We start from the raw sequence: 19,927 nt of genomic DNA, 5'->3' as shown, positions 1-19,927 counted from the left end.
TGCAGAGCTCATTTTTGAGCTGGGGCTGCAGCTGGGCACCCAGAAGTGCAGGTTGGGCTGCAGCCAGTGTCTTGCTGTTCATTTCCCACTGGAGGCCATCTTTGGGCTCCACAGCTCCACCCTGACCGTCTTTGGGCTACTGAACTGGTAACATTAAGTCCTGTATTTTAATTTCAATTTTCAGAGTGTCTTAGAAGCTTCAGCATTTTCTTGTTACCCACTCGTAACCCATCCACCCACCCACCTTCCAACTGCTGGGCCAAGAGATGAGAAGTATCTCTTACGGCTTTTCCTAGCCCTCACATTCCATTCCCAAAAGCGTTTCTGGGTCTTCTCCAAAAGTCACTTCTGCTCAGCTCTTCTGGAGTTTTCTTGAGGTAGTTCACATCCCTTCCTGCAGCTGCTTCAGTCTGTGTATTCTGCAGTCTTTCAATCCAGCTTTTGCCTGTCAGTGTCTCTGTCACCGATGTCAGGCTAAAGCGTTTTACATTGTGTTTGTCACAGGCGGTGAATACATATGTGGTCATTGACAGTAGCCCAGCAGGAACACAATAACTTGTTAAGCCACAGTAACTCAATCGTGTGTCTGAGCTGCAGCTGGAAGGAGCTGTTTGGGCTGTTAACCCTTTCATGGCTGCTGCACTCTAGGTATATGCATCTTTCCGTGTGTTACTAGATGAGAAGTGACTGTGTATGCTTTGTGCAGATATGTCAAATGAGAAGATTATTTGAAAGATAAATGAGAGCGTTCCTTGATTTATAGCTCTGGGGGTGTGCTACTGAACAGTACATGAGGTATACAGAAGTGTTTTCAAAATACTGTGTCCGACTTCCAGAAGTACAGTACATGTATGGATTCTGTCTTCATTTGACGTGTTTTCAAAATGTTGCCTGGACTTGTATTAAGGTTATGTATTTTTTATCAAACTATATGTTTTCTGAAAATATTTCACAGAATCACAGAATAAACTATGTTAGAAAAGACCTTTGAGGTCATTGAGTCCTACCTATTTGTTGTAGAGAAAGTCTAGAGTAGGATACATGTTTGGATGCTGTTGAGAAAAAGATGGGTCACAAGAAAAAAAAGAAAAGGCAATTCTTGATATGGCACTTCTGTTGCCTGTCCTGGCTGCTTGTGTGCCAAGGCTCTGTTTTTACAGAAACACAGCTAAGGGGAGTTGGTGAAGTTGTGCAGTGGTTTAACTGGAGAGCACAGTGTTCTGGTGGGGGAAGAGAGCAAGCAGACTTAATATGAGTTACTCAAAAGGAAATATATGTAACTTCCCTTTATTCTGTATGAGTTTTCTTTTCCCTTTACCTCATCAGGAAGTTTGTAGAAACTTTAGTGCCACACTAAATTGTGGAGATGGTGATCTGTACCTCTCCTCAGCTCTGGTTTCACTGCCAGCATCATAGTGCTGAGGGACATTTTATCTTTCTTCACAAATTTGCACCAGTTGTTTAACCAGACAAGTGGTGCTTCAAGTTGGGGGCTGTCTTGTAGTAATTGTTCAATGAGCTGTTTGCCATTACAGTTGTGTTAAGTTAAAAGTTTCTTTGGTTTGTTGGTTGGTTTGGGAGGATTTTTTGGGATAGGGAATAAAGATTTTGCTGTTTCAGATAGGGGGAATTTCAGAGGGAGGTGCAGAAATGGTGAATGAATAGAGTGGGATATAGAGAAGTAACCTGCTTCTAGAAGAGTTGGCAGAGCATTAAAGGAATTAGGGAATGAACAGCACACTCTTTTTTTTTTTTTTTTTCCCCTCAGTAAAGACTTCCTGGGCAGCTACTGGTATGTGCTACGGCAAAGATTGCTTTAAAACTGTGTGAAAACATGATGCTGAAATACAGTGTGGAAATTTAAAACTTCACAAAAATGTGAGAAATTTCAAAGGTGAAAAACATGTGAGAAGGCACAAAAGGACAGGTAAATAGAAAGAAAGAAAAAAAAGATAGTTTGTTTCCCTATATTTGAATGTTTGGATTGAAATGAAAAAGAGATCACTGAGCAAATTTTATAGATTTGTGCGGAAGAGTAAAAAGAAAACAAGAAATATTAATGCAATTGTAATAGATGTATTGAAAGGATGAAACATTGATCATAAAGAATTTCACATAGGCTGGTAATGATTGGTCCGTATAATACAGAATGGAAATAATTGGTTTTGAGAAGATTTTACTTATAATGCTGGCAGCAATTGAAGATTGCACTCAGAAAGAGAAGTTGAAGAAGCTAGGCTTATTCACAGGAACAAAAGAAAATTGTGGTGACCTAATTCCAGCTTTTGTTGTGCAGAATATACCAGTATTGATAGCAGGACAAATTACTCTTTCTATCAGACATGAAAGCAAGATTAGCGTGATGCTGCTGGCTGCACTACTCTTGCTTTCAAAGCGGTCTCAGATACCTGGGGGCCCAGTGATGTACTGGTCCAGAGAACATGAAGGCTCATCATTTTCTGAGAAACTCCTGTGACTCATCTCAGGTCTGTGCCATGCCTTCTGCACTGACATGATGAGACCATTCCTCGGAATGTAGTTTCCTCCCATTTTTCTGCCTGTGTACTGTGTATATATACACCCATGTGTGCCGCAGGACTTGTATCTCATTTGATATATTCCTGCACTGAATTCTGTGTTTAGGGTTTTTTGGTCACTAATTGAGGGTGAAGCACTTCACAGTTTCCCAGGTTAAACAAACCAAGTGACCTCAGCTGCCCTCCTAAGTCTTGCCATCAAGGCCTTTCATCATCTTGCTTTCCCTCCTCTGGACACACTCCAACGCTTTGATGTCCTTTTTACATTGAGGCACCCAAAGCTGCATGTGGTACCCCGGGTGGGGCACACAGGAATTGAGTACCAGACAGGAGAACGGTCATCTGCTTCACTGAGGGAAGGCAGAGTGAAAAGTGGGCACCCATCCCCTCAATGACTGTATCCTTTATGCAGGAGGATGTATACAGCATGTATCCCCTGCTGTAAAGTATGATTACATTTTAAGTGTTGAAAACCAGCATCACCTCTAGATATGTCCTAGCACAGTTAATGGAGATGTGGAACTGGAAAGCATGAGTGGTACACATTGATGTACCCAAGTATATGTGTAAAAAGGCATGTTGTTCTCATTAGAATTATTTCTGAACCTTTTTATCCACAAATTATTTCCAAAGTATTAGCATTTATTTTGATGATACAAATCTAGTGAAACAAAATAACTAGTGTGAATCCCATTCGGCACTTAATAGTTCCTGTCTGTCAGATGGAAGTTCCCAGTGTGCTCATCTGTTTCTTTAGGGAACCTTTCTCACCATGCCTTTTAAAGACTTTCTCCAGAACACCTTCATTTTTCAATATGCACAGTCCTGAGGCCCTTAAGCCCTACTGGGATAACCAAGTCTGCTAGACCCTTTTCACTTATACTCCTATGGTACAAATGATACTGTTCTTTCTACGCTGCTATTGCACTTCCAGTTACAGTCAAAAGCAAATGTTGACTTCTGTCAGGCATTGCATCTTTGTATCTTTCTTTTGTTCCTTGTTCCTTCCTCCATGCTCCTCTATTTTCTGTAAATGCTGTTTATTACATACTGTGGTCAGCATTCTGCCAGATCCATCTCACTGCACTTAATCACACTGTGTTGAAGACTAGCTGAGCAGTTAACAGAAGAGCTCATGGTCTTCCTGCACTTCTTTTTTCTCCAGCAGCAATGTTGAATCACGGAATATCATCTTAGCTTGAAATTTACCTGAATATGTTTTACTGTTCCAAAGAGATTACACAATGGCCCTGATTAGCAGCAGCATTTTGTAATACCACTTAAGGCTTTGTCACAGTGGAATACTGCCAGTAACAGTCTTTAATTCACTTATATGTACCAATTCATTTCTGTCAAATTTCTATTAATTTATTTGCTGTTTTACTTTGTCCTTATCGCCTATATAATAAGGCATGATTTTCACATTTATGTAGCCAAAATAAATTTTTTAAAAAATTAAATCTTCAGCAAATTAATTGTGGTCCTTTGATTTGAGACAAATGTGCCATCTCTCCATTTGCGTTCACATTTAATGCACTTTTCACAAGTTAATGTATTTAGGAGAATCTAGGTGGGTCAAGTAACCAAGGGTCAGTAACAATTTTACTGGCTAATTTAGATTAAAAGTTTCAGGACTGGGTTAGGTGTATTCAACTGCAATGCGGAATGTAGGTGTAGAATTAAACCTGTGTGTGTTCGTGCATCCACACTTGTGAAAAGCCACACTATATTCAGCATTCATTTTTTTTCATCAGAATGATGACCAAGCTTGGTTACAAAGGTGATTGTCAGAGATGAAGAACAAAATTGCTGCATGCACTACTCTGTTTTATCTGGCACCAGTTTCACAGTGTACTGAAAGCTCTAAATGGTTGGGTTCAGGGTTCATGTTTCAAATATGTGTGATGGTTACTGTTGAAGCAGATCCCACAGTATATTTGTTCTTTGATTTGAATTGTTAGGATTGGTGCAAAGCATCAGGAGTTACGGCAAAAGCAACTGAGAGGCCTGAGTGATTATTCTACTGGTCCTGGAGGACCTGACATTGATGATGATGAGGTGGATCCAAACTATGCCAGGGTGAACCACTTCCGAGAGGCTTATCCCCCAGCAAGCATCTACAGACCTTCATCACCGGCAGTAGGAGAAACCTTTGTTTTTCTGCGGGATTCTTCTTCAGCACCAATGGAGAGGGAGCACTTGGAAGGATTGTATGCAAAAATAAACAAGCAGCACTACCCGCAGACTTCTGGTGACAGGTAAGATTGCCACCTGGCATTCCAAAAAATGATAGCTGATGGGGAGGGAGCCTGGGCCTAGGCAGGGGGTCAGACACGGGACTGTGCAGATGCCCCAAGCCCCTGAATCTACTGCCTAGAAAGCCATGAATTTCCTCTTACCCAAAAGCAAGATTTGCTGCAGCAGTAGCCCCAGAGCATCTGAGCAAGACAGCAGTCAAACAGAAATCATTAAAGGGAAGTCCATATTTCACAAACAGAATGAATGAACTGACTGCAGTCCAATTTCTGCACTGCTGAGAGAGTGTTTTTTCCTCTTTCAGTTGGGAAAAGTTCTTACCCTGCAGCAAAAATGATCTCAGTTTTCAGATCCCTTTCGATCCTGCAGATCATCAAGTGCCGATTAGTAACAGGTTTTGTATGGTAGCATGATATATTGTATATGTTTATGGTTTAGATTTTCCCAGCTGTGTGATATTACACACTTTCAATTAGTTTGGGGAGAGGACTGGGAATCGTGGCATTTTTATGCAGACTGTGAAGTGTGGCTTCACAAGACTGATTGCCTTTCACAGCCTTTCCAATAACTAAGTGGGAAGGAAAGAACAATTTTTAATCCTTACTGTCAAGCTTCCAGCATTAAAGAAAGATGGTCAAGTTTTTTCCTGAGTTAAAGGGAAAACAAAAATTCCTTTGAGTTGATGATGTACCCACTTATGATGATTTTAAAACTGTTTGCTTGTGGAGTCTGGAGCTAAAAGAACATGAGACTTCATTACTATTGTGGCATTAGTATATCAGTGTTGGCTTTTCAAACCCAAGTACGAGTGTGTGGGCAAGACATACAAGTCTATGTGAAAAGAAGAGCTGACAGAGGACAGATATGGAGGACTTCAGGAATTACACATGCTTTGAGTTCATATTACAATCTGTAGTGTCTCCCCATAGCCTCAATCTGTGCCATGTAATACCACACTCATTAATTTTGGAGAAATATGTCAGCACAGATATAGGAGTGTTTCCAGTTTGTGGCATCATAGTATTTTAAAAATGTCTAGTGAGTCATTGTTATAAATACTAATAAAACTCTTTTGACACAAATCTAAGTTTTTAGAAGGGAATGTGCCAAATCTCTCTTTTTCACCTAAATACAATATGGTAGAGTTCTTTCCAAACATAATGACAGTGCTTTTTCTCTTCTTCCATATTATTAACTCTTCCCCAACTGCATAAGTAAGAGGTAGTGATCCCAGCATTTTGTCAGCTAGTGGATTTCACTTTACTAGAAATGCCTCAAGGCAATTGTCACTGAAGTCACACAAAGTTGTGTGTAGCAAAGGGATCAGAAACTGAGTTTGTGCTAGCTCAATAAACCAAGATCTGAGAATTCCCGGTGGAGGGTGTCTAAATTCAGGTGTGTGTATCTTTCAAATATGAACATATACATGTGTAACTCAGATGGACTAAGACATTGGTATAAAAGTTGCTTTATAATTTTGGCTTTAGCAGGACTTCATAGCTGTACATTTTAAATATATCATCAGTTTTGAAGTAGGGCTATAGATTGTCTTTCCATGCAGAAAAAGGAAATGCTCAAGTCTTTCATTCTGCCTTCTTCTAGTGGATTGATTGTATTGCAGTTTTGACTACACTGAACAAACTCTTGACTTGCTATGGGGACAAGATTGAAGTCCCAAGCAAGTTTGTATTTGGTATTGAGATCCTGGATTTCAGTGTGGATTTAGCTGTTATTGCATGATAACACAATAACTCAGTTTGAAAAACTAAAACCAAAATACTGCTCAGGCAGGAAAAGTTACCTCATAGCTGAGCCTGTGATCAGAGGTCACGCTGAGAGGCTGTTCCATCGGTACTGAAAGACCAACAGTCCACAATTTTGCTTTGTTGAATTTCTCAGGCTTGTAGAGGCTGTTTAACCAGATTAAGAAAAAAATAGGAAATGTGAGATTCTTATTAGGCTGCCTTTGTTCTTTTTTTAAATCTTTCTTTTCTTTGTCTGAGAGACAAAATGGTGTTGTTATTCACCAGCAGAAATGTGCCAAACATGAATAATTCTATGTGAATTTATGCAGTGGGTCGTGAGGTCTCAGCCAGCAGTTGTTGAATAAAGTGGCAACTTCAGGCAAGGAAATCTTTCTGTGCTGGAGGGAGAGTATTGAAAGGAGAGAGAGAGATGTGGAAGAAAAATCCCTGGATAATGTGTTAATTAAGAAAACAATCTGCTTCCAAGGGTCAAGTATGAAAACTACCTCGTCTGCCTCAAAATGATGCGAAAGAGTTATAATGGATGCTTATAAGCCAAACCACAGTTGTGTTTGTGGGGCTTAACATTTATCAACACATTGGTCATGTAAACACTTATGCTTTGCTCTTGCTAGCATATGCATGCTTTCTCTCAAAGTTTTGCTGTTAATTTTACTTTAGATAGATGGTTTTTCCTCCCACACGTGACTCTCGATTTGTAATACAGTGTGTGGAGACTTCATCGGTGACTAAAGTAAATGGAGTTAGGAGTAGAAGGAGGATTTGAACACAGAGAGAATAGATTACTTCATTTCGGTCTGAGAACTCCAGTTACGTATCATTATGATTTGAGAATTAAAACTCATCATTTGAAACAAGAAGTTAATTTTTATTTTATGTTATTTTTGCGGAATAATGTATTAGCATAATTAATGCCTTTTTAGAACGGGAGGCCATTTGTAAAGTATGAAGCTTAGTGGTCAGATAAGACCTGTTCACAATTTACACACACTCGCTTCCCCTTTTCTCGTCACCAGAATCCATTGAGTATTCCTGGCTTGTTCTTCCCACTTAAATTCACAGTTTAAGCTGCATCCCTCGGCGTGCAGGAAAGCAATAGGCTGCACATGTATGGGGTCTCTTGCTTTAATCATTACGAAGTATGTTTGCTGCCTCCAACACTGCTCCTGAGGGCACACACAGACCTGCTTCACATCACTGTTTGTGTACTGACGTCCCATTTACCTCCACTTGCATCTGGCATCTCAGGGGCTTTTTGCTTTGGGTTTTTGGGGGGTTTGCTTTGTGTCTTATTTACAACTGTTGTGTAACGTTCTTCTGCACTGCTTCACAATTGTTGATTTTCATTCCAACGATGACTATATTCAGTGAAATAGAAGTAATTTTTTGTGTATATTTTGCTAAAAGCTTTGGAATTCTTAACTAAGAGAGGTGCTATATAAATGTAAATTGTCCTTATTAATGAATATAGCGAAAGCATTAGCATGATCAGTGTATTCTGTGACTGTTAAGTTAGACTGGAAAAAAATTTAGCTGGCAAAATCACACATTTCTTTGTAAATCAAGCATTTTTCTGTTTATTTCTAATTAGCCACAATTTTCTGTAATGCAAATGGCATCCCTAAGGATGGTGCAGCCTGCACAGCCACCTTGTGCAGCTGGGGAACTCACAGGGTCTTTGCCTGAGATGTTGTGCATTTCCAAGCCTGCGGCAGAGGCTGAGTGATCTGTGGCCCATATGTTCCTGAAATGGGTGGTAAGTCACATCTCTGAGTTTAGTCATCAAGGCTGTGCCATGACAGTGCTAAGTTGCACCGTGGCAGAGCCTAGGTGTCAGACCAAAGCCAAAAGAGCAGATGCACAACACTATTATCACTTAAATGTCAGGCATGTCACACAGTGAAACCCTTTCTCACATTTCGAATAAACAATTTCCTCTTTTTTTCTTCCTGTGAAGATGGTGCTGTCAAGTATATCCAAACACCCCAAGTACATCTCTGGAAAGGTTCTAGAGACTTTGCTCAACTTATTTTCTCAGCCCAGAACTATGAAACACTTAAAGTCTGATGCCAAACTCATTGCCAAGTATAATTCTTCATTTATTTATGTGGCTTATCTTGGGGAATTTCAAAGTGCTGGTCTGACAAAAATGAATACAGTTTTCCTTTGTTTAGCAAGAATACATTCAGAGCTGTATCTTGTTGCAGTTTTAAAAAAATACCAATAAAAAGCTAGCACTGTTTTATTACATAGGAGTGAAGTCCAAAGCCCCAAAGTCTGATCCAGCTTTTTTTTATTATTTTTGGAGATGCTGTGTGGGCACCCACTGTGCAAGATCTTAATTTCTGCAATGTTAATTAATTAATTGGAAAATAGATCTTCCTTGTTTCAGGGTGAAAGTTTCCTTATGGCAACTTTCACCAGTTGCAGTCTTTCAGAATGCCCTGTCTACCAGCATGCAAAGTTGAAATTGGAAAAATGACACCCATACCTCTGTGCAACCCTGACTATGTCCCTCACATCTCACTCTCAGGAGCTGGCCTGAGTTGAGAGAGAGGGGAGAGACACTGGGCAGTCTGCCTCTCCCTCTAAAGGATCAAAGGAAGACATTGCTGTGCATGTCCTGAGGAACTAAATGCCAAATGTAAGCAATGTTGTAAGCCTGTGAGGAGGGTATAAAGGGTCTGGAGTTTTGAAATTCAGCAAAAGGAGCACTTTTTACTAAACAGCTAAATGCTTGTCTTTTGGGCAGTTATGGGCCACTCCCATCCTGCTCAATCCAAGGCCATAGGAGTCCTGAGCTGCACAGAAAAGGATTTGCTAAAAAAGGGTGAGCTGGGGTTGCCCAGGTGTGGTACTTGGCCTTGTGTGTCTCATACACCAGAAGTCAAAGTTTTCTAGTTCTCAGTTCAAAGTATCATGGTCATTGCTCATTGTGCATCCATTTACAACACCTTTCATCACTGATTAGCATAAAAGTAATCCACTGCTCTAGGAATGGATGGTCCTTTACTCAAGGAAGATTATTCTTTGAGATGGATATCATGGAGGCAAGGTGGAAATTGAATGAAGCTATGTAATATCTATGTGCCCTTTGCCACTGCACCTTGCATTACTGTGGAAAGAGAAATGTGGTCATGCATTGGAATATTTTGATTTACAAAGTGTGACAAGTAGAATCAAGGTATGTACACTCTCTTACCATAAAGCCTCTTCAGCTTGGTGTCCTAAAATCATCTGTGCTGTTTCCTTGTCCTATACTACTCTACATCCCGAGACTCTCCTCTGATTCCGCTGGAATTTATTCTTCCTGAAACATACCACAGGGCCTTCTTTGGCTCCTGTCTGGTCACTGTTTCCCATAATGTTAGAACCAAAAACTTAGTGTTTGGCAACCTACTGTCTGTCCTGGCTGATAGATTTCTGACAGCAGTTAAATTCAGGCTGGCATTGACAGTACAGCAGAGGTTCCCTGATTTCTGCAGGCTCAGTAGAGCTGTCCTGCTAATGGAAGCAGGGTAGTCCAGAAAGCGCTATGGCCACCAACCAGTTCCAGTGTAGGCTGTGCCATTGGAGTTAGACTTGTACTGTGTATTTTGCTCCTAATACTGCTGGCAGTTTTCTTCCTCAGAAAGGGTGCATGGGTGCTGCATACTCACTGTGCTTACCGGGGGAAATGTTGAGTAACTGGACTGCCTGAGGAGACATGTTTAAACAAGCCTTGGGTTTATTTCCCACCTATATGGGGAAAAAAAAAAAAATCTCCAGGTAGGATTCAAGCAAAATTACTTTATGGTTAGAGTTCGCTCTGCTTTTTCCCAGGAACCCCTCATCCAAATCTTCCAACTTTAGCACCCAAGCTCTATCATTCACTTCTCATGAAAACCCAGATTTCATGGAACTCAGGTGACCCTGAGCACTTTGGAGCGTGTCTTAGGAGAAGGAAGTTGTCAAACCGCTGCTGCTGCTGCCATGTAATGTGTACATGCTTGTTTGAGGCCATGCATTCTTCAGCAGAAATAAATTCTGTCAGGAATAGCCACAAATCTGCCTGCGTGCATCCTGCCTGCTAGGGTTTGCATTTGGATCACCTCACTTATTGACAGACGTGTAAAATTTTATATACTGCACTCCCACAACTCCCTTGTGACTGTCCTGCTGCAGATGCTGGGGAGCCTGAGTTTTGGCAGCTGTGTTAAGCATTCAGGTTTGGGTTGGGTTTTTTCCCTCCAGCCCTGTCTTTTCTTATGTGATATATTATTGTATGGAATTATTTTACGTTAATTCTGCATATTTACTAATGTCCCATTCTTTCAGCCGTTTGGATGCAAATGCAAAAGATAGGTCCCTGAAGAGAAAGCCAGGTCTGTTACTGGGAAGATGAGACCATAGTAGAGGATATAGTGAAATGCAGATGGTGTTGTCAGCCTCTTAAATGTACAAATAAAGACAAAATGAGATCGTCCATGCAGCTGGAGTGAAATCATATGGCCTTGCATGTGTTACTGCCATAGTGTATTTCCTAGTGTGAGCAAGAGACGCTAAATTCCATCTTATGCAGGATGTTATTTAACCAAAACCTCATACTTGCCTCTTTAACCATCAGCAGAATGCTGTGTATTAACTTTTCTCTGCACAATTTTTTTAACAAAACAACTTTTAATTTTAAATGCTAATATGTGTGTGTGGTTAATTTAGAAGCCAAAATTGACTATAAGGTTGGTAAGCTCCAAGAAAGAGAAAGGAAGATCGTTACACTTCTGCTTATAGATAGCTATTTGTGAACCAGCTGATAATGTGCAAAATTAAGATTTTGTGAGTGGCATTTTAAATGAATGGTTAATGGCTGAAGATTAATTAAACTGAGTTGTTTAATAGAGAAGCTGTTAAAATCTTGTTTATTAGGCCAGTCACTTCCATACTGAAAGTGCAAACCCTTGTAGCATTTTGTATTTCAATTTAGTAGACAAGCAATGTAACTAGATATTTTCTTTGAACAAAGAGGTCTACCTTAGTGGATACTCAGCATGGCTGGATGGGTGTAGCATTGTGTACTGTGTTTTCTTCTTCCAAGTTAACAGTTGTCTAGTAGCAGTACAGAGAGAGAAATGCATTTCCTCTGAGAATTTGGTAATCTTAAATAAAATTGTTAAATCTTACTTTAATTAAAGTGTAGAGGACATGATTAAGTCTCGTGTGGTTCTGTTTTCCCACTACTCTCTGTAGTTCTCTGTCTGTTCTATTTCATACACTTTAGGGTTTTCAAAATACCCAGCTTTTCATTGCTTCAGGTTGTCTTCTGTCAGAACGAGTGTCTTCGGCCCCATCATTATCCTTGCAGAGTTGCTCTAGCTAAGGAAAAAAAAAAGGAAGTATGTTTCAGTCAGGTTTATTCTGTACTACAGTTCTGGTTAAATGATGAATGTGAGCCTAGTCCCATTTCCCTGATTGAAGAGAAACAAGCAGAAGGTCATTATGCTGCTCACAGTTGTGAGGCTTGTCCTTCCAGCAAGTCCTTTGCCAAGAAACTGTTTGTTTTTCTTTTGTTTTCCCTTTCTCTCAGCCCAGTTCCCAATCTTTTTATTAACCATCTCCTGTTTTCTCCCCCAGCTTCTTGACATACTCATTTTGCCATATGATCTCCTAGCTTCTGGATATGCAAGTAGTTCAGAGAAAACCCTGGTGGCTTGGACTTGTGCAAGCTTTGCTGTGTAGCCCACTGTAAGATGAATCTAGGTTGCTGACCTCAGGGACCTCACACTCTATCCAAAACCATGACTTCCAAAAAAATCCTCTCCTACATTTTTTTCCTAACTGCTACTAGTTAAATGGGAGAAAGGGAATCTTTCTTTCATTGTAGAGATAATCTTGGTTTAGTAAAACTGAAGATGAGGGTATGGGGTTTTGCTATGCTAGTTAAGTCTGTGAATGAATCTGTCTGTTTTAGAGGTGGAAGAGTCTGATCGTGAGGAGCCCAGACCAGTTCATGTGTATTAGCACCTCTACCTTCACACTCCAGGTGATGGACGTGAGCTCACGGCAAGCTCTCTCTTGACTTTCCGCTTCGTTGAGATAAATTAGTGATCAAACTATTCTTAAAAAATAGTCAAAGTTTAGTGGGACACAAAGAATCATTTCCCCCAAGTCTGAAAGTATGAACAAAGGGTTACATTTGGAGGAGGAAGAAAAAAGGGTCATCACTGGACTGCTTCAAAATGCTGAGTAGCTCCAGTTAAGAGAACAGTGATACCTGTCTAGTAAGGGTGGAGAAGCAACTCTTAGATGTGACAGAGAGAATGGACTCACTGGAGCCATGAGAATTTTTTTCAGTGTCTTCACTTCTTCTTGAGGTTATGTAAGGTCAGTGAGATGTGTGCTGGCAGGTTCCCCTGAGTTATAAGTAAAGCAATTCCCAGCCATCCTCGTCATTAAGCAATGAGAAGCATAACAGACCCCTGAGAGTCTTCAAAGCAGCCTCCCACAATTTCTCATACATTCTCAAAATACTCAATTGATTTTCCTAGACCACCAGGAAAGCTGCTTACACCAGTTGAGAAGGCTGCAGCAGAGGGAGCCATGGGGTGCTCCTCAGACCCACCAGCATTGCCAGGTTCTGCTGCCAGCAGGAACAGTGCAGGAACTCTGGTAGGGTTTTCCAGCATGGCTGCTCATGTCCAGGCAAAGTGTTTAGCACTGTGGGCACTCAAACAGCTTAACTGTGTTGTGGAAGCCTCACAGTGGAAATCATCGTCATCTCTATGTATCCATAAGTTGTAGGGAATTCTTACTGTGCACTGATTTTTTTGCAGTCACAGTTTACCTGGAGTTTACACCAGCAGATCTTCAAGATTTTACTGCTAATTGCAGCATAATAAGATATAAAAGGTCTAAGGGGGCCACAGATCTGACTCCAGAATGAATCAGTGGGAATCTTCTCATGGAAGTTTCAAGCATCTAATAGCAGGATAAAACGACTGCTCCTAAAAATTATCCATGACCTTGTTCCCTGTTTGTGTCAAGATGCCAGGGGCAAATAGTTACCCAAGCTCTTAGTTGGCAGCATTGTTGACAGAAAGTATAGGCAAAAGCATGAGCCAGATCTTTTGATTAGCAGAAAACTGTAAAAAGTGATGTTGTTTGAAAAGCTGAAAATCACTCAATATTGTGCTAGCAGAAATATTGGGAAGAATGATGAGATGTGATGGAAATGGCTTAATAGGCAACAGGATGCTGAATAAAAAGACAATAATTGTGATTATTGTCTGACAGCTGTGCAGAGTGTACAGTCGATGACAAACTCTAAAACGTGCTGTTTTTCAATCCATGATCACAAATCCACTGGCACAGACAGTAATCCAAGGGGTCATAGTAAGCCAAGAAATAGTTTATTGTTTCATCAGCTCAAGTCTTCTGATGTAGTTAAGTTGGTACATACTCTGAACCTCAGTGACTGCCCTTACATTCCCACGAGGAGACCTGGCACCATCTGGAGTCCACGTGTACTGTGGCTAAGGAGCAGTTTCTCTGGCAGGTCATGCAGCAGCAGGGCATTTGTTGACATTGATCCAAGGTATCAGTATTGATCTTGGGATGGTCTAAGAGAATTGTGACTGTTTTGTGGAGAGTGATGTTAGACTCTCATAGAAAATGAAAGAAACAACTTGTCTTCAACTACATTATGGTCTGCAGCTGAGAGGTCTTTCATTAGGACATAGGGACATGAGAAAATCATGCTGCTTTAGATAGCCACACTGGTTATCTCTTTTTATCACTAACATGTCCTTGATGTCTGGAGGCCATTTTTGAAAGCAGTGAAGGGTGATTTCATGAAAGATTTTATACTCTTCAGCTGGGGGCAAAACAGATAGCTGCCTTCATTTTTCCTTTCCACCAAACTGAAGTGGAGAAAAACAAAAATAAAGCCCACAATAAAAAAGACGCAAGAGGAGTAAGTGTGAGATACCTCTAGAAAGCGCTAAAATTGCAATAAATATAACATGCTTGTAGAGCAATAAGTGTTCTCTCAATTTATTTTTCTCCTTCTTGTTTCTCTCCAGTTTCCTACCTGTGTACCAGTAGGTCAGTGTGACAGTTTTGCAGTGTCACAGTCGTCTGTTGAACATGCACTCTGGGAGGTTGTTAGCCCCCTCCCTCCAGTGACTTGGAAGCAGTAAGGAGGAACAAGAAAGAAACAACTAATGTTTTAAAATTTCAAACATCTTACCATTCAGTCTTTGACCCATATTTATGGTTTAATGCCTTCAATCACTTAATTTTAATCTTAAATAAAATTTTTCAGAATAATAATATCTTAGGGGCATTTCTTCTCAAACCACTATTAGCTGGAACATGTCCTTCAGCTTTGGAGTTTATCTGTTACAAACACTTCTGCCCTTAGGCTTAGATGCCTACTTAGTCCTGCATATGGTTATTACCGTGTAAATGGGAATAAACTGTAAATTATCATTATGGTATTTATAGAAATGCATATAAAACATTTATTTTGAGACTGGCATGTAAGTTTAGGTGTGGAACATGTTTCTAATGCAAGTGTTGTACATGGCCTGGCAATTGAAAAGTAAGCAGCAAGGCACCTTCAGAGGAAAGGAAGCACATTAAAACATGGTGGGTCTTGTGGAGAGGCAGGGAGAGGGCAGCTGTTTTCTATGCCTGAGTCACCATAATGTTTAATAACTGTCTGAAAGGGTTGCTTTGACTGAGCACTTGTGTGCTGGAAGTGTGCCGCAAACCAGGGCACTTGGCCTGCTTCTGCTCTACTCTCAGGTAATGACAGAGGACGCCTCCTCTGGCTGCAGTCCCTGCTTTACGTGTCAGCAGAAACTTCCATAATGTGGCAAAAAGGGTGTGAGGTTGTGGAGGAGGGGTGGGGAACAGCATCAGAGCAATAAACCTGTTCCTAATTGTTATTGACTGGTAGTACACAAATGACAAGCGGTCTGTAGTCCTTCACCTGAATAAGGTGTTGTTTTCTTCCTTTAACATCTTCTGCTGTTCCTGATTAAAAAAAAAAAAAAAAAAACCAAAAAACAAACCGAGAAGCAATTGTTTTGTGCCTCTGTATACAATGGCAATGTTTAAGCAGCAGCTGCTTCAGAAAGGGAGAGTAAAGGGGGCTGGGGGAAGGGATTGATCTTTTCCTCCTTTTCTCTGTAAATACCACTGTCTGCATCAGTGGTGATGCTTTGACCTCCTTACTAAAGAGCTTGAAAAGTCTCTTGCTCTTAGTGACACGTTCTGGCTCCAAAAGTGAATAGGCAGAAGTCTCATTCTCTTTCTTTGAATGCTGCTACAAATAGATTATCAATCTAAACGTGATAAGGGCTTGAGAATCCCTCCCAAAATTTAGACTCGTTAGTCTGAGTACTGGTATTTTTTCTATGTCTGTGTGGCTTCTGAAATAACAGTGTTCTTTCATACCTTTTTGCCTTTAATCTGCACTCTGCCCACTATCTCATTACTATTAGCTGTGGCAAATATACCAGATGTCTGAGCAGCTTCATTGTTCTGTTGTTTTTCTTTTCCAGACTCTAGCGCACAGATAGATGTTAATTTCTCTTTTGTGTTAAAACTCGTCTGTGAGGAATAAGATTACCAGTGTTCAGTCTTTGGCCACTAGATACTGAGGTCTCATATCTTCTGAATGCTTTGTCTCCATTAGTGTTTCTACTAGCTCAGTGCCTTTAAAGTGAGTGGTCTGTTCTTCTTTAATGCCCATGGAACCTTAAATTAATGTCCCTTGACTTTAGGAAAACAATGTTAACGTGTTTTTTAAATGTTTTCTTTATTCTCAGGGTTGAGCAATGATACACAAAGACACCTGCTCTTCCAAGTGGGTGGAAATTGAAAATCGTGCCAAGAAAAATGCTGTTTCTCAGAAAAGATCAAAATATGCATTGTTTAAAGTGTGGCATAAACAAAATAGATTATGTAAGAATCGTGGGCCCTTGTTTGGGATGGGGTCACTCACTTTTGGGTCCATACTTTTTCTAATAACAGTACTTTATGCTTACATCTAAAAAGTTATGCGTGAATTACTGTTTTCCCCGCCAACTTTGAAAAAAATCATTAGAAAGCTACTGGCACTGTATCAGCACAGTTCCCACCATGGCCACTGATGTGCTTGAGTAACACAGCAGTAGGTCCCAACCTTTAAGAAAACATGTTTCTTTAAAATGGGTCAGAGAACAACTGATTGATTTACAGGTAACAAATGTGAACACCTTGGATTTGACATTTTTTTAAAGTACAAATTATATCATTTATACAGTTACGTAAGCCAGAAATTGTAAATTTATGTTGCACAATCTGAAAAGCAAATGATAGCATGTGGATTTGTGTCTGCTGCTCCGAAAGAAAACTGATATGCAAGTCCTGTTTCCATCAAAGTAAATGGCAAAATCTCTGCTGATTGAGATGGGAAATCAGAATTGATTCGCCTGCCTGTTTCTCCCTGGAAGAATGAAGTGATATTTTCTTTTCTATTTTGTACTTATTAGTTTCACAGCCAGGTTACTGTAACTTGAGCTCTTCTGCCATACGTCTGCATGACTGTTTTTGTTAACCGCTTTTATTACCTTTTGGCCTGTTCTTTGCATCATGCTATTGACAAATGATTTTTACTTTTTTTTTACCCCAAAGTTTAGAGCACAGAATATGGAAAAGTCTGAAACATTAATTGGACTAGACTGCAGCATTTAAAGTAACCTATTCTATCGTCCATTTACCTCCACATGAAATGAAAACTCTATTTTGATCTGAACTGTCACAGATAATTTCTGCACATAAAACACATCCAGAGACAGCTTTCAAATGGAGTTGTCACTTCTTATTTAGCAGGCTGGGGACTCTCTATTGTTGTCAAACCCTCTTTGCAAAAGCATCACTAACACACTGATTTGCACAGTTGTATGTAAGAGGAGGAATGGTTGTACAGCTTCCATGAAACAAAAAATTGTATGTAGCTGCTGAAATACTCTGCAGCTGAACTTACCTACTGTTTAAGAGAAAATTCTTTTTTTTCTTTATGATTACTATTTTTGAGCAGATTTTCATACTGTGTGCTGTTGGGGGGGTGTTTTTAGTGTAGCAGGGTTTTAGTGTGAATACTGACAATTACCATTTAAAAGCTAGTTACCAACATTCTGTTATTTTCCCCGACCTCTACTGGACCAGAAATTTGGCTTTAATCTCTTCACAAATTTGAAGAATTCTTAAGCAAGTGCACTGGGAATATCTCTGAGTTGTGAGTACAGAACTTCTGCCTCAGAGTGTATTCCAGCCAAGATGCTTAGGCAAGGCTGTAGGGTACTTGTTTCCAGACTGCTATTCTGATGGTGGCCAATGTGGCCATCTGGTGAGGCCGGCTGGAAGACCCAGCTATGGCATCACAGAAGAAGATGGCTTAAAACTTGAGAACTACTATTCTTTAGACTTTATTTTCATAACATTCCATTTGCCTTTGAACGTGATATATTTTCATAAAATAAAGTTGCCTCATGGCCTCACTTGCATTCTCAAAAATTTATGCTCTTGAAATAGGCAGTTAAATAGTAGTAATGTGTGATTTTTATTCCATTTTCCTCACAAAGTAGGAAAATTGACCAGGTTTAGGGGGTGAAAAATTTGGTTAGTGTGATGAGTTTGTCCTTTATTGCTGTCTCCACAACTACTTAACGCAGGATTAAACATCAAAACACAAGCTGGCAGAATGCTCTTCTGACCTAATTCTGCACCACAGCACAGATAGGAGACTATCTGCTGATCTAACTGATAAGCATGACTTTGTCAAACCCAGATGGATGTGAAAGCAGTGAAACTCAGATGAGGCCCAAGAGCCACTTGCATTTTCTCCAGCTGCCTGAATCCTTTAGGTATCTTCCCTCTGCAGCTGGGGTTGGGCGGCAGGACTGGAGGGAAGGAAGCTGCCTGCTGCGGTGTGGAATCTATAGAAAAACAAAACTAAAAGCTAGCACCTTCTGCATTACTGGCCAAAGCAAATTGCCTATTTTAAGGACCATATCTTCTGTAATGAAGCAAGAGATATAGAATGGAAATCACATTCTGATTTCTAAGCTGTATACCAGAAGATTTGAGGCTTCTTTGTTCAATGTGTCTCAAACTCCCTCCTGGAGAGTGATATGATGGGGAGGGGGTTTCTCTGTTCCCACTTTTGCCTGTGAATGTACTATATTCATGAATCAAATTTAGTGGCTATCCCATGGGGAGCAGTGAATTAGATGGGGGGAAAAAGGGTAGTTTTGTCCATTAATGGACAATATACTTGAATGCAGAAAAATGAAGGAAGGAAAAATCTTATGGTCAATGTGCTTAAGTTAGTGATAGGGCACATCCGTGGAGTTTGGACTTTGGTCATTGCAGAAAAATTGCAGCAGATGGAAGTGTTCTTTCTTTCTCCCAAATCTCAGTGGGCTAACTTGCTTTCCTCTCTCTTGGTGAGACAGTATTATTGGGATTCAGCATACTCAACTATCTGCTGCTCCAGGAGTGGAGGCTGTGATCCACATTTGTGATGGTTGCCAAGCTTATAAAGTTGAGGACTAGAGAATGAGAGCGTGTTTATCCTACATTGGAAATAGTAATTTTGCAGGCTGCATTCTCACACGTATTCTGTGCATACTCTACGGTTAGTTTACCTGACACCAAAGCAGCTTGGTCCTATTTGTCCAGCAGCTCTATCAGGTTGTTAGTTCCTCTTAATAAAAAAATGTGTATTCTGTCCACAGTGACTTTAAACAGCATTGAGGCTCACAAACTCTGAATTTGTCTTTGCAGCCTGTGTGGGCATGTTACATTTGCCTCCTTCCTAAAACATCAAGTATCATTGTCAGGCATCCTGTGGACCAGTGTTGCTTCCATATTAGCTTGTGGTCCCCCACATGCTTTTACTGTTTCCATTGCTCTGCTGTGTATGGGAACAGTACTGTCTATTTATTATCCACCTCTTCAGAGCCACATGTAAGGAGAGTTTCAGAGGCAGTGTCTGCAGGTTCTTCCCCTGTGGTCCAAACCAGCTGGCGAGTGGCCTGCTCCAGTCCAAGGTGATGTGTTTTCGTTAATATTGGTGTGTCCTGAGAGCACAGTACCATCCAAAGCACCCCAAAACTTCAAAGCTTGCTTTTCTGCAGGTCTGTCTTCAAAACATGAAGCAAACATGTCCTGCAGCAGTGCCATTTAGTGACTCTTGAGAATATCCCTAAGTAGTGGTCACACCCTCATTTCAAAGACAATATAGGGGGCCATTATCTGAGCAAGTACAGTGCCTGTCACTGAAAATCCATTGATGATGATGGATTCTAGTTACTGATTACTGCAGCCAGATACAGAATG

General features: G+C 40.4%; 1 protein-coding gene across 1 annotated transcript in view; it reads left to right on the top strand.

Annotated features, from left to right (window-relative positions):
• The window catches only part of PARD3B (par-3 family cell polarity regulator beta), a 403,293-nt gene that overhangs the window by 316,817 nt on the left and 66,549 nt on the right, over positions 1 to 19,927 (top strand). Inside the window, exon 20 of the mRNA XM_048309307.1 lies at positions 4,499 to 4,795. Within this exon, the coding sequence (XP_048165264.1) occupies positions 4,499 to 4,795 (297 nt within the window). The remainder of the gene's footprint in view (positions 1 to 4,498; positions 4,796 to 19,927) is intronic.

The sequence above is a fragment of the Corvus hawaiiensis genome, chromosome 7, assembly GCF_020740725.1.
Source record: "Corvus hawaiiensis isolate bCorHaw1 chromosome 7, bCorHaw1.pri.cur, whole genome shotgun sequence".
NCBI classification, from domain to species: Eukaryota; Metazoa; Chordata; class Aves; order Passeriformes; family Corvidae; genus Corvus; species Corvus hawaiiensis.
Note: the sequence above shows the minus strand (reverse complement) of the source record. Positions and strands in the feature narration are given on the sequence as shown.